Source organism: Diplotaxodon limnothrissa, linkage group LG7, assembly GCF_057381915.1.
Source record: "Diplotaxodon limnothrissa isolate DT_005_m linkage group LG7, D_limnothrissa_male_GT1.1, whole genome shotgun sequence".
Classification (NCBI taxonomy): domain Eukaryota; kingdom Metazoa; phylum Chordata; class Actinopteri; order Cichliformes; family Cichlidae; genus Diplotaxodon; species Diplotaxodon limnothrissa.
Genome location: NC_140602.1, coordinates 67,990,343 through 68,002,550, shown reverse-complemented (window position 1 = coordinate 68,002,550; position 12,208 = coordinate 67,990,343). Strand labels below are relative to the sequence as shown.

Below are 12,208 nucleotides of genomic sequence, written 5' to 3'. Positions count from 1 at the left end.
GGCAGTCTTCCAGCTTCACTTGAAGGTGTGGCAGCCAAAAGAGTTCCCAGGTGTCTTGAGTGCCTTTTTAATGTTTCCTGGTGGTACCAGGTGATTAAAGTGAGGATTGGATAGCCATATTCCTTTACTGTAGATTGTAGTCGGTAGGCCAAGTGGGATATATTTATTTAATGATTGTAATTATGGTTATTATGTACACAGCATTGGTGTGATATTAATAAAGGTTATGAGGTAAGAAAGGTGTGTGTAGTTTAGTATGGAACCCCAGATAATGGTATGGCTTGAGGGCCAATTAGCAGCAGTCTATAAAGGGGTGCCAGATAACATCAGAGGCCGTTGCTGGATCCATGTCCCACCCCTGGGCTACATTGTTTTATTTCATGTTATGTTTTTGGAATTTTAATATAGGTGAATAAACACACCTCATCTCTGCCTCAAGCCTCCTATTTGAACCCAGCCACTACAGGCCATCCTAACAGTGTCCCGTATGAATATGGGGTATAAAGGACAGGGCTCTGTGCTGGACTAAAAACTTGTTGCAGCCGCTGAACCGTGACAGGCTTCATGTAGTGCAGGTTTGTCTTTGGAGTTTTATATTCTGGCAGCTCAGACTGAGCGGAGTGACTCTGTGCTTACAAACTGAACTTGACACCCTTGATGTTACTAAGTCACTTTTTTATTTGTGTCTTTGAGGGTGTCTTGCATCATTTGCAGTTACTTTAATTATTTTTACTTATTATTTTTTGAGTTGATTTTATTTTGACATTTTCTTGGTTAGTTTCAGTTTCTCATTTTGGTTTTATGTCTCATTTAATCATTTTATGTTTTCCAGTCATTTCAAACCTTGCTGTTGGTATTTTGTGTCTTCTGTCTGATTTTTCATAGAAGAAATACGGTGTTACCTGTAACATAAAACTGGGGCTCTGACCTTTGCCCAGTAAGACCTTCAGTAATTCAAGTGTCAGACAGAATTACTCAACTTTATTTTAGTGTCCTTTTAAAGTCCTCAGAGAGTTCACCGAGTGTGGGCAGGACTAAATACATGATAATAAGATATATTCCTTCATTCTAGATATTATGTAAGAATTAGTTATGCAATGGAATAGTCAAAACTCTTGATGTGAAGATTGTTCCTTTGCCTTTTAATATGATTGCATTTTAAATTATAAGTGGCACATTTTATTAATTTATTATTTTAGGAAAGTAATCAATCAGCAAATCAAGTACATAACCTAAAAGACCTGATAATTCTCTTTTTGCTTTCAAAATTCATTTCAAAGTTCATTAAGCATTATCTTATATCAACAATGCCTATTTAAAAAAATTTAATTACATTTTTTTTAATTACAGTTTTGTTACAAATCACTTAGAATTACAAGAGTTGTGAAAGACACTCAGTTAATCTATTCTTAAACAAAGAAAAAAAGAGTTTGGGCTGTAAAACTTTATCAGTCATCAGTTTCCAGGCACCAGTTTGGCTGCTGCTTCCAACTCTCTGAGCTTCAGAGGCAGGGTGACAGTAGCGAAGTGGACCCTATCCTTCCTCAATTTCTGTTTCACGGTCTGAGTCGGGCCCAGCTCCATGTACTCCTGGTTCTGCCTGTTGTACTGAGGCCAGCTGACCAGCCCAGGACCATTGGGAGAGCTGGGGATGTCAGTGCAGAGAAGATCATCAGTATATGTTCCCTGCGATTTCATTCTGCAGAAATATCATCATTTCATTTGTATACGGCAACTGCACTCATGTGTGCCCTTGTGGGTTGCATCCTTTAAATATTTCCTACTCCAACCAGCAAATTTACTGCAGTCACCTGTCAGCCACTCACAGCTGATATTAATTAAACTGATTACTTATTGCAATAATTCCTGTCAAGCATTTGGTTCTGGAAGCTGATGTGCTGGAAGGAGAAAAGCTGAGATAAGATATGTTTCTTATATCCCAAAAGAAAAACCTCGATAACGTCATGGTGGTAACAGAGATCAAACCCGCGGCCTCATTAGTGCTGTTATAGACTTGACCTGTGACCTATTTCCCCTGACAAACGTGCAACCATTAGGTGTTGTATTTGGATCAGACGCCAACCTGAACCTGACTCATAAACCCAGACAGGTTGTTAGTAACAGCAAGCAGATCTGTTGAGGCCAGTCAAGAGTTATCTTTTCTGTTTCTACTATACCGTACATCATCAGCCCTGTATCAGTTGCTACCAGTTGATAGTCAGCATGTCATGAAGGAAGTCAACAGTACAGGGTCTGTAGTTTTGCGGTTTGCAGCCGTTTTTACTCACCCATCTCGGACAAAATTAGCCCAGTATGACATCATCGTCCTGCAAAATCTCTCATCCTCTTTGGTGATGTTGCCTGAAGATGGGACAGTGGAAGGTCAGTCACAAAGCTGCCCTCTGACTTTCAGTCTTCTAAGGTTAAAGCTGATGTATTCTGCCCATTTTCAGCTCAAAAGTTTTATTCTTGGACTCTGATAATCTGGATCTTCTGTCTGAAACAAGCTGGTCTAACTCTTCCCCCTTTGACTGACATAAACAGAGTTGAAACCGCATGTGGGTGGAGCTTCTGTGCTCCCAGCCAGAGCTATGTGCCCGACATGCCCATATTAGGGACATCCATTCTCTGTGACATCATATAGATGCAAGAATAGAAAAAACTATCTGAAAAGGAGCTGTCTTACACCTTTTGGCTCGTAGTGATTACTGTACATGTGCTGACCTCAGTATTTAGAACTTTGGGAATTTTATTTGATTTATTAAGTCATGCACATCTGACAGAAAAGAAGGGAAAGCAGAATAGGTCCCTTTTAAACAACATTTTGTAGCCATTTGTTAGCCACAACTTTCCCCCATCAGTGATACAATAAAAATGTATTATAGGGCATATACTACACACACTTACCTAAGATTTTTATATTTCCATTCCAGAAACATCCACCAAACATCAAGCTGACATCATCTGCATGATCTGCTTTCACAAAGCTGGGCCTGTTATGTTTGTATATCTCAGCCTGGTATGCAAACTCATACATGTAAACTGGAACGCCCACGTCTGAACAGCCAAGGAGACAAAAGATGAGAGGAGCATGGTTATGCTGGGCTTAAACAGAACAAAGTGAACTTTTTCCCTCACTATTCACTACTGGCACAAAGCTTTGAGGAGCTTCTTTCCTTGCATCAGTTATAGTTGGATTAAAGGAGCAAAAACTAAGCTGACAAATAGGTACACTGATAACCGCAGAAATAAAGAGAAGCTAGCCGCATTGTGAATTGATTTTAACAAGATAAAAGCGTTTATTTTAACCAAAACCACAAACTTTAACCAACCAGCCACTGAAAAACCATGGATGGTCTCTAAGCTCCTGTGCTTGTGTCATCTCTTTTCTATTCCCTGAGTCTGTTTCAGCAGAGAGACTGTTAGTTCCTGCTGTCGCCAAGTGCTGCTCACTGGAGATCATCTGGAGATCATCTGATTCCTGGGAGACATATATATATTGTAGAATCGTCACCTTTTTTATATTCATCCATAGCTGCTGTGATGCAGATGCTGTATCGGTCTGTCGTGGTGAAGAAAGAGCTGAGTGCAAAAGCAAAGCCGTCAATCTACATCCCTAGCCTCAGGTTGTGGATCCAAGTGGTGGAAATTAGCTTTCTATAAAGCGTGGCTGGCCTCTCTCTTGGAGATAGGATAAGGCGTTCTGTCGAGAGTGGCTCTGACTAGCCGGAAGGGTCTAGTTGGTTCGGGCATCTGACAAGGATGCCTCCCAGGTGACTCCTGGGTGAGGTGTTCTGGGCATGTTCCACCAGGAAGAACCCCGAGACAGACCAAGGACATGCTGAATAGATTACACCCCTCATCTGGCCTGGAAATGCCTTGGTGTTCCCTTGATAAGCCGGAGGAGGTGGCTGGGGATAGGGATGCGACCTGGCCTCGGATGTATGGAAGCAAGGCCAGGATAGCAGTTTGGTTTTTTTGGTTTTGTTTGGATTTCTGCTCAGGATTTGCTGAGTCCCATTTCACATAATGTCTCTGATAGAGAGGCCCGAGACTGACTGAATGACAGTGTTTCATTTCTGGCACTTATATGTGTGGTTTTGGGAGTCCTTGGAAGTCCACCTGCTCTAATATTTAAATATAAAGGCATGCTGGATGAGTTAGCCCGTTCTCTAACCTGAGTGGTACCCGGCCACTCGGACAACAGGCAGTGTCATCAGCAGGTCTCCTATGATTTCAGTGAATCTGTCTCTGATCTCCTCTGGAGTTTTAGCATCTTGCAGGTATTCATCTACAATGAGGTTGTTAACAAAGGAGGCCTGGAACAGAGAAACAGGTTTTGAAACTATTAGATCAGGTGAGTTTTATTATAGCGCCTAGTCCTAATTTTAACCTGAGCTCAAAAAAAACTTCACCACAACTTCAATCAAATCATTGAATCAATGATATAAAGAAAAGCTGCCTAGCTGTTGCTGTGCTCACCCCTGGAGGATTAAACATGTTCACCACTGCCAGCACGGTCTCTCTGTTCATGCCATTCTCCCACCCAGGAACGGCGAAGCTCTGCAATCCACAAAAACACAATTTAGATCAAGACTTTAAACAGGAAACACATTAGGAGAGTGGAATCAGCCACAGAGACTGTGGTGTAGAGGTATCTGTGCGACCTGAGGTAAGATCCAGCCAAATTCATGGTTTGTGATTCCCATCAGTACCGGAACCTTCAGCACTTCGTGTTTCTGAAGAAGAGCCTCTGCCAAGTCAGTCAGAAATTCGCCGTCCACCACGGCCCCGAGGAAAATTTTCATCTGCACAGAAGTGACTGTTGATGACTTCCAACAGAGGTCAAATGGATACAGGAAGCTGGAGTTTGCCAGCTGAGAGTGTTTAAATGCTTCCATCTAGTGGCCTTAATTAAGTATTATTCTTGCACGTGATATTAATCTCTAATCCAGCAGGTTTTCACACAATTGGCTTGAACAACATCAGATTCATTGTCTGTTTTTCACTCAGTGAATTCAGAGTACATCTGCTTGCACGTGTTAACACAATCATTTACCTGCTTTGTTGCGGCTACTAATTCATCTTGACTCTTCCCCTTCATACAACGGATCAGTTCCTCTGTGCTGCTGTGGTTACATCCAATATGGTTCGCAACAATCTGGGTATGTGGGGGACATGAATGACAATCACAAACAACACAATCTCTTGCTGCCCCAACTACACTAACTTCACCCAACTTTAGTGAAGTTAGTGTAGCTTTAACCCTTTCACGCATAGTGGACAGCTATTCAAAGGCTGTTTCCTTGTATTTGTGTCAGTGTTGATGGTATACTTGCACATAAAACACTACATTGGACACTGATGTGTGACTCCATACCCTGCCACCCACTGGTCAGCCAGTGTTGTCCACCTAAGTGGACATGTAAAAAACTCTTTGAAAAGTACATGTTTGAAAAAAGGAGTTCAAAAATCTTTTTTTCATGAGTAAAGATGAATAAAAATACTTGTGATTGTCATCATTCATCCATGAAAGGGTTAAACTGAGCAATTTCACTGTTACCATCTCGGGATTTCTTTTTTAATTGAACATGGACAATGCATCTATATGCATGTCTGTTCAGATAGTGGTGAAGACTTGATTAGCACTGAAGTATTAACTGTTCATTCTTGGCCAGATTTAGATGCTACTTCAAAGGAGCTACAAAGCAGATATGTTGATCTGCTGATGGAGCAGTCACTGTGAGCTACTTCAAATTCCTCGCATTCAAATTTCAGCACCTGCGCTTGAGACAAAGGATGATTTGTAGTGTAGGTTCCAAGTGTTGCTACTCCACTTTGAAAGATTGCCCTCTGAAACAGTCCTTTTGCTTGTGGAGAAAGAGTCTGTTCAAAAAGAGACATACAGTATGCATGTAAAATTCACTTATGAAATACTCAAACACTTGAATTACTCAGTATTAACTTTGAGGTGCTCATATTTGAGCTTAAACAAATGTTTAGCAGGTTGATTTGACATGCTGATTTCTTCCTTACCAGTATGGATGCACTGATTCCTCCAGCAGATTCTCCAGCCACTGTGACCGTCTGCGGATCGCCACCAAAGGCTTCAATATTTTCCTGCACCCATCTCAGGGCTGCCAGCTGATCCAAGAAACCCCAGTTGCCCTGGGCGTGTTCATCTCCAGTGCTTCGGAAGAAGAAGAGTTGATACAATTTATTTGGATTGCTTTAACTTCATAATATCCACCACATGACTGATGAACCAGCTGGAGTTATTATTGGCAGTAGATTGTGAGTTAGCTCAACCTTTTGTTAGAAATAATTTAATTAATGTGATCAGGTGGATGTTGAAAGGTTAAGGAAAACAACTCCTTACCTCAGGAAACCCAGAATGCCGAGTCGATACTGAATAATAACCATCACTATGTTTTCATAAACAGCTAGTGGAGCCCCATCATACTGTGAAGCTGCACCCATAGCCAGACCTCCTCCATGGATCCACACCATCACCTGAAACACAGCCAAAGAACCTGCATGTCACACCTGACCGATGCCGATTGGAGGAAAAGAAAAAGGTAACGCTGGTAGTAAAAGTAGTAGAAGCACACGGTCAAATGGAAAGCTGCTTATCCATGTCATCAGTCAAAACAGAGATGCCCAGACTTCCTTCTCGACAGCCAACTCGACTTCTTCAGCGTTCTTTTGCTTTCCCGAGCAAGCCAAGAGAGATAATATCACCAGCATTTCTGGACCCACACCAGGGTATCCTCCAAGTTCACAATCCCCGAAGCCTAAATCCTTCTAATCTAGGAGACATAACCAAATCTGATTACTGAACCGCCACAAATGACTCGGCTCTCATCTCAGCCCTTTCTGCTTTGCTTAAGGGCTGAGATGGATCCACAGGTACTTGGGAACCCTTCAGGTCTCCTTCACTCTGGCCATCAACTTATTTTTTTTTAAGCCAGAGTGGGCACTCCACCCTCTTTCAGATAAAAATCACGACTCAGAATTTAATCTCCACTTCACACTGGCAATCATCACTCACTGAAGCCAGCAGTGCCGCATCATCAAAGCAGAGATGAGATCCTGAAACCACCGGTCGTGGCACCCTCTGTCCCTCGGCTGTAACCAGACATTCTACCCATAAAAGTTTGAAACAGACTCAGTGGCAAAGGACACCCCTGCTGGAGTCCAACACCCACTAGGAACATTATGCCTGGAAATGCAAACCAAGCTCTCACTTTAATTGTACAGTTGGCCCATAGCAATGGCCCCGATATCCCATGATCCTGAAGCACACTCTGCAGGACTTTGTTCTACCTGAATCTGATATTCACTATCAAACAGACTCTCCTCAGTTCAGTTTTTTTAAAAACCTTGGTGACCTCAGTGACTGATGGGCGAGTCGTACACCTCGTGTCCGGGCTCTGTCGTCCCTGCAGTGGCCGTGTCAGTGGGGATCAGGGGACTCTCACTAAGATGTGTCCATAAAGATCTGTATGTGACTGCTTAACCTTTACTGTTGCAAGAACATATAAGGCATATTTGGAGATAGCAGGACTCTGAGCGAGATACCTCCTTAGTCTGGATTTAGATGCCTGAAAACAATGCACAACATTCTGCTATGCTTCCTCTATTGAGCATGTTTTACTAAAATGTGTAGCCATGGGAGAAAGGCTTTGTTAGAAGTGTTAGCCACTCAGGAGCAACATGAACCCCACATATTAAGAAGGCGTCGCTTGGACGATGCAACAGGAGGTCTGGGGTGAGCTTTGTGTTGCTGTCTGTGAGGCTTCAGTTAAGGTGGTAAATATTTGTTGACCTGGAGGGAGTAGGGTTGTAATGGAAAAGAGCCCAGGACACCAAACTCATCTAGTGCAGAAAATGGCATCAGTGCTGTATTATACTATATAAAATATTAGACTATGATACTCTGTATCCCTGCACCCTGCCACTTTTACTCACTGGAAGCTTGTTCCCCTTAGTTGCTTCAGCTGGAGTGTAGACATTCAGATACAGACAGTCCTCTGAAATTGCTGGTGGGATGAATTCGAACGACATGGTTTTTGAAACATTCACAACTAGTTCAGGATCCTGGATACACCTGAAAAGGAGACAGATGAGGGAGAGTGTGTGATTCAGAATGAGAGTGCTGTTAAAATGTTCTGCTCTTTGGTGACTTACATAGATGGCTCTTGTGTGCCGTCTCTCACACCTTCCCAGGGTTCCTCAGGCCGCGGAGCAGAGAAGCGGAGGTCTCCCACGGGCGGCTGTGCGAAGGGTATCCCCAGGTAGCACTTTGCCCTCCTCTCCGTGCCTTTCACACTAACATATTCTCCTCTGATTTGACCATTTTTCGCCGAGACCACGAGGTCACTTCTCCCTGCTGAAGAAAGAAGTGTGCCGTTAATGGGCTGTGCATCTAAGTCTGAAGAAGTCTTTTAACTTAACCGCTTAACAGCTTTTAGTTTCTCTGTTTGTAGAAGTTCAAGGTGTAAGAAGCAGATTTATATCTGCAGGTCACATGACTGAAAAGTATCATTATTCATTCAGTTTAATGCAGTTTTATTTATACATTGCCAAAACACAAGAGCATAATTAATTATTAAGTAAAAAAAATATGCTCCGTATAAACTGAATGTATGTCAAACAAGTACACTTTATTTTCTTAAAATTAACATTTTACGTTGCACTTACATGACACACTGACATGGAAAACTGAAATTACTTAAAGGCAACATTTTGGATAGTGTGTAAAATACAAATAAAAGCAGAATGCAATGATATACGAATCTCAAACTCATATTTAGTTCACAACAGAAAATAGTCAAATATGTCAAATGATTAAAACGAGCGCAGCGACGCTTTGTAAGTTTGACTAAAAAGTATGACGTAGTCCTGTGTGGACGGCAGAGGTCAGACCCAAACGCAGGACAACAAAACGAGTGAACTAAAGAAGACGCCGTTATTACCTGTAACACGATACTCTTAAACTCACTGACACAAGCATACAAAAACTCAGGCCAGGAGAAAACCAAGCCTTAACTAAGAGTAAAAGAGGGAAACACGGAGCATTCAGGGACAACACTACAAGGGACAAAGTGAAACTGAGAACTTAAATACACACACAGGATAACGAGAGGCTGAACCACGAGTGGGAGCACAAAAGGACTGGGCAAGAAACAGACATGGAGACGAACACAGAAATGAACAAAGCAACATGAAGGGAGAACACAGGAACAGGACTACAACAGTGTCACGGTGCCATGGAGACAGCACAGGTAGGGGAGGGGACAGAAGGAAGAACAAAACACAGGTGAGACTGGACCAAACAGGCGCAACAAGAACCACAGAATTAGAAATGTAAAGAATGAAAACTCAGAGGCATTAGGAACTAAAGACAGAGAACCAATACATAGCTGGAATATGAAAATCTCCAACACCAAACAAAACCAGTGTTGGTCAAGTTACTTGAAAAAAGTAATCAGTAACTAATTACTGATTACTTCCCCAAAAAAGTAATCCCGTTACTTTACTGATTACTTATTTTCAAAAGTAATTAATGACTTAGTTACTTTTTAAAAACACGATTTACAACCTGAAGAGGTGATAAAGCGATAGATCTTTCAGCCCAATTCTACTTTTTCTGCATAATCCATCATACAAAATGTAATCAAATGGAAAAGTCTCTTTTTAAAACTTGTTTTATTAGTTTTAATCTTTTAATTTTATGCATCAAGCAAAAATTTAATTATATGCAACATTCTCTGACTTGAATAAATTAGTTTAACATTGAAACCTATTTTCTGCACATTCCAGCACATAAAATAAAATATTTTTTGTGTTTACACTCAGTCTTTCAAATAGATGCAAGTAAAACACAGCAGAAAATAAATAAAGTCAAAGACTCAGCGGTCCTGTTGCTCTATTTTCACCTGTAAAGCAGGAGTGCGGTAGGCGGAGGTTTACCCTGGTGCAGGTGTGCCGCGGTCAGTGGAAGAATCCGCGAGTTTCTCTGTGAGTTTCCCATTACGTCGTAGCTACTCGGTACTTGCTCGGAGGTTTAGGGGTTTTTTCGCTGTAAAAAGAAGTTTTCTTCCCACGCACAGCGGACACTAATGTTTTTGTCACTTTTTATGGAATCAAACTCAAAGTAAGGTCAGTACTTCCACGCTTTAAACGCTGCACGCTCATACTCTCTCCCACAATCGATATGTGATCCATTGTTGATCTGCACACAGCTGTTGTCACGAACGGGGCACTCGCTTACGTCGCTGTCGTGAGACATTCTCGCAAAAAAAATCACGGTTTTAGTAACGCAGTAACGCAGCGCTCCTACGGGAAAGTAACGGTAATCTAATTACCGTTTTTGCAATAGTAATCCCTTTACTCGTTACTTGAAAAAAGTAATTATGATTATGATTACTGATTACTTTAATCTGGGAAGTAACGCGTTACTGCCCATCTCTGAACAAAACAGCACAACTCCAAAAGAGGGTCAAAGACCCAGGATCGTGACTAAAAGAAACAACCATAAGAATATTTCACAACTAACCAGGGTAACTGGTTACAGGTCAGTGACGTGAGTGGGTAAAAAAAGGATCTTAGAGAGGCAGAAGACTGTACGGTACATAACATCATTATGAGATTCAGAGAATGTGGTGAAATCTCTGTGCCCAAGGGTCCAGGCTCAATGTCTTTATTGGATGGACAGTGCCTTGGGCAACATTGCGTTAAAGCAGGGATAATTCGGTGATGGAAATCAGTGCCTGATCTCAGGTTTTGGTTTTACTAGTCCAGTGCCTTTTCATGGAAACTGAACCCCACATTATTTCTTCGGGTGGTAGTTAACGTTTGGGATAACTGGTTTAGGAACGCATTAAGAAATGTGCACAGAAAAATAGCCCCACAAGCATGCGTGTGTGTGTGTGTGTGTGTGTGTGGTTTTCTTCCTGCACAGAGATTGAAGCAGACACCATTCACTGTCATGGAAACACTGAACTACTTTCAGCCAGAATAGCTTAACTAATCCAAAAGAAAAACCTCAGACCTGGCACTGAAATCCTCCCCAACACACCTGCCAACTTTCAAGGGGGTGGGCAAAATGATGAAGGCGTACATGGAGCAAACATCAAAAACAAACTTGTTTCCTTTGGTCAAATATCAGCATGATTATACTTTATCTGACACAATCCTTCTTTTCTGCTCTGCTAACATACTATAATATTCTGTGGTGAACCCATGAATCAGCCATCTGTCTGCAGACATTACCATGTGCCTCCCAGAAAAGAGCTCAAATGAAGCGTTGTCTCACCTGGTGTTGCCTGTGCTACCACAATCAGCACAGGTAGAACATAAACAATAAACAGCGCTGTTCTCATCCTGGCCAGGCTCAGAGAAAAGACGGACTGAATTACAGCAGTCTCAGAGAAATAGCCTTCGACTCCCCCCTCCCCTATCCTGCCCTCCTTTAGCACCTCCCATACACTCACAAACACACAAGCATTCAAAACATAGAGCCAGTACACAGACTTTTAACCTCTTTCACACCCACTCAATATGCGATAGCCTCAGTGCTACGACCCGGCTCAAAAGTCGCAACATAAAAAAAAAGATGAACACCAGAGTGTTAGTGAGAAGAGGATTTTTCTTAAACTGGAATACCAGGTCGGCTAAAATTGCTGGAGCCACCAAGGCAAAGACAAGTGAGCTCCCTGGAAGCTTGCCTCAGGTATGCTTTTATCCACACCTGATTAGGTGTGGCCAATTAGCATCAGCTGAAAACATTGAGGAGATTAGGGGCTGCAGAGGGACGTAACACTCAGCATAAATATTGTAGTCGTCTATTGATTTAAACTCCACGCACGACTCTGACCGCAGAGTCAAAAATGAGGAAATGCTGCTCTTTGACCCCGCTCAGATCTCACTAGTATACTCCTAACAGTAGGGTAAATGCAAACTGTTCTCTGTTTCTAGGACAGACTGCTGTCAGACTGAGAGGAGGTACATGAGGTGAAATGCAACAAACAAACCCAAATAACTGTGAAATGTGCACATTCTACCGCGGCCCTTCAGTGAATGATCGCAGTGAACGCACTAAAAAGGGGAAAGAAATCCTTGGAGCAAAGCTGCTGTGGGTTCTTGCATCACTTGTGTTCCTCGTGTGCTTGTAAAAGTCACTTAAAGGTGAGCCATAATATTT

The 12,208-nt window shown here is 42.1% G+C and overlaps 1 protein-coding gene across 1 annotated transcript; it reads right to left on the bottom strand.

Annotated features, from left to right (window-relative positions):
* Positions 1 to 816: 816 nt before the first annotated feature.
* On the bottom strand, positions 817 to 11,430 carry LOC146629680 (fatty acyl-CoA hydrolase precursor, medium chain-like). Its single transcript, XM_085360193.1, has 13 exons — positions 11,321 to 11,430; positions 8,191 to 8,392; positions 7,972 to 8,110; positions 6,380 to 6,513; positions 6,037 to 6,190; positions 5,782 to 5,886; positions 5,060 to 5,161; positions 4,668 to 4,808; positions 4,483 to 4,563; positions 4,178 to 4,319; positions 2,908 to 3,057; positions 2,289 to 2,361; positions 817 to 1,645 (listed from the first exon to the last, which is right to left on the bottom strand). Exons 1-13 carry the CDS (start codon positions 11,385 to 11,387, stop codon positions 1,456 to 1,458), a joined length of 1,680 nt encoding a protein of 559 aa, XP_085216319.1. The 5' UTR covers positions 11,388 to 11,430; the 3' UTR covers positions 817 to 1,455.
* Between the last annotated feature and the right edge of the window lie 778 nt (positions 11,431 to 12,208).

Coding starts and splice junctions, on each gene's coding strand:
- LOC146629680 (XM_085360193.1), bottom strand. CDS start 11,387: ATGAGAACAGCGCTGTTTATTGTTTATGTTCTACCTGTGCTGATTGTG. Junction 6,191..6,379: donor GGCATTCTGGGTTTCCTGAG/GTAAGGAGTTGT, acceptor CTTCTTCCGAAG/CACTGGAGATGAACACGCCC. Junction 5,162..5,781: donor ATCCTTTGTCTCAAGCGCAG/GTGCTGAAATTT, acceptor CCACATACCCAG/ATTGTTGCGAACCATATTGG.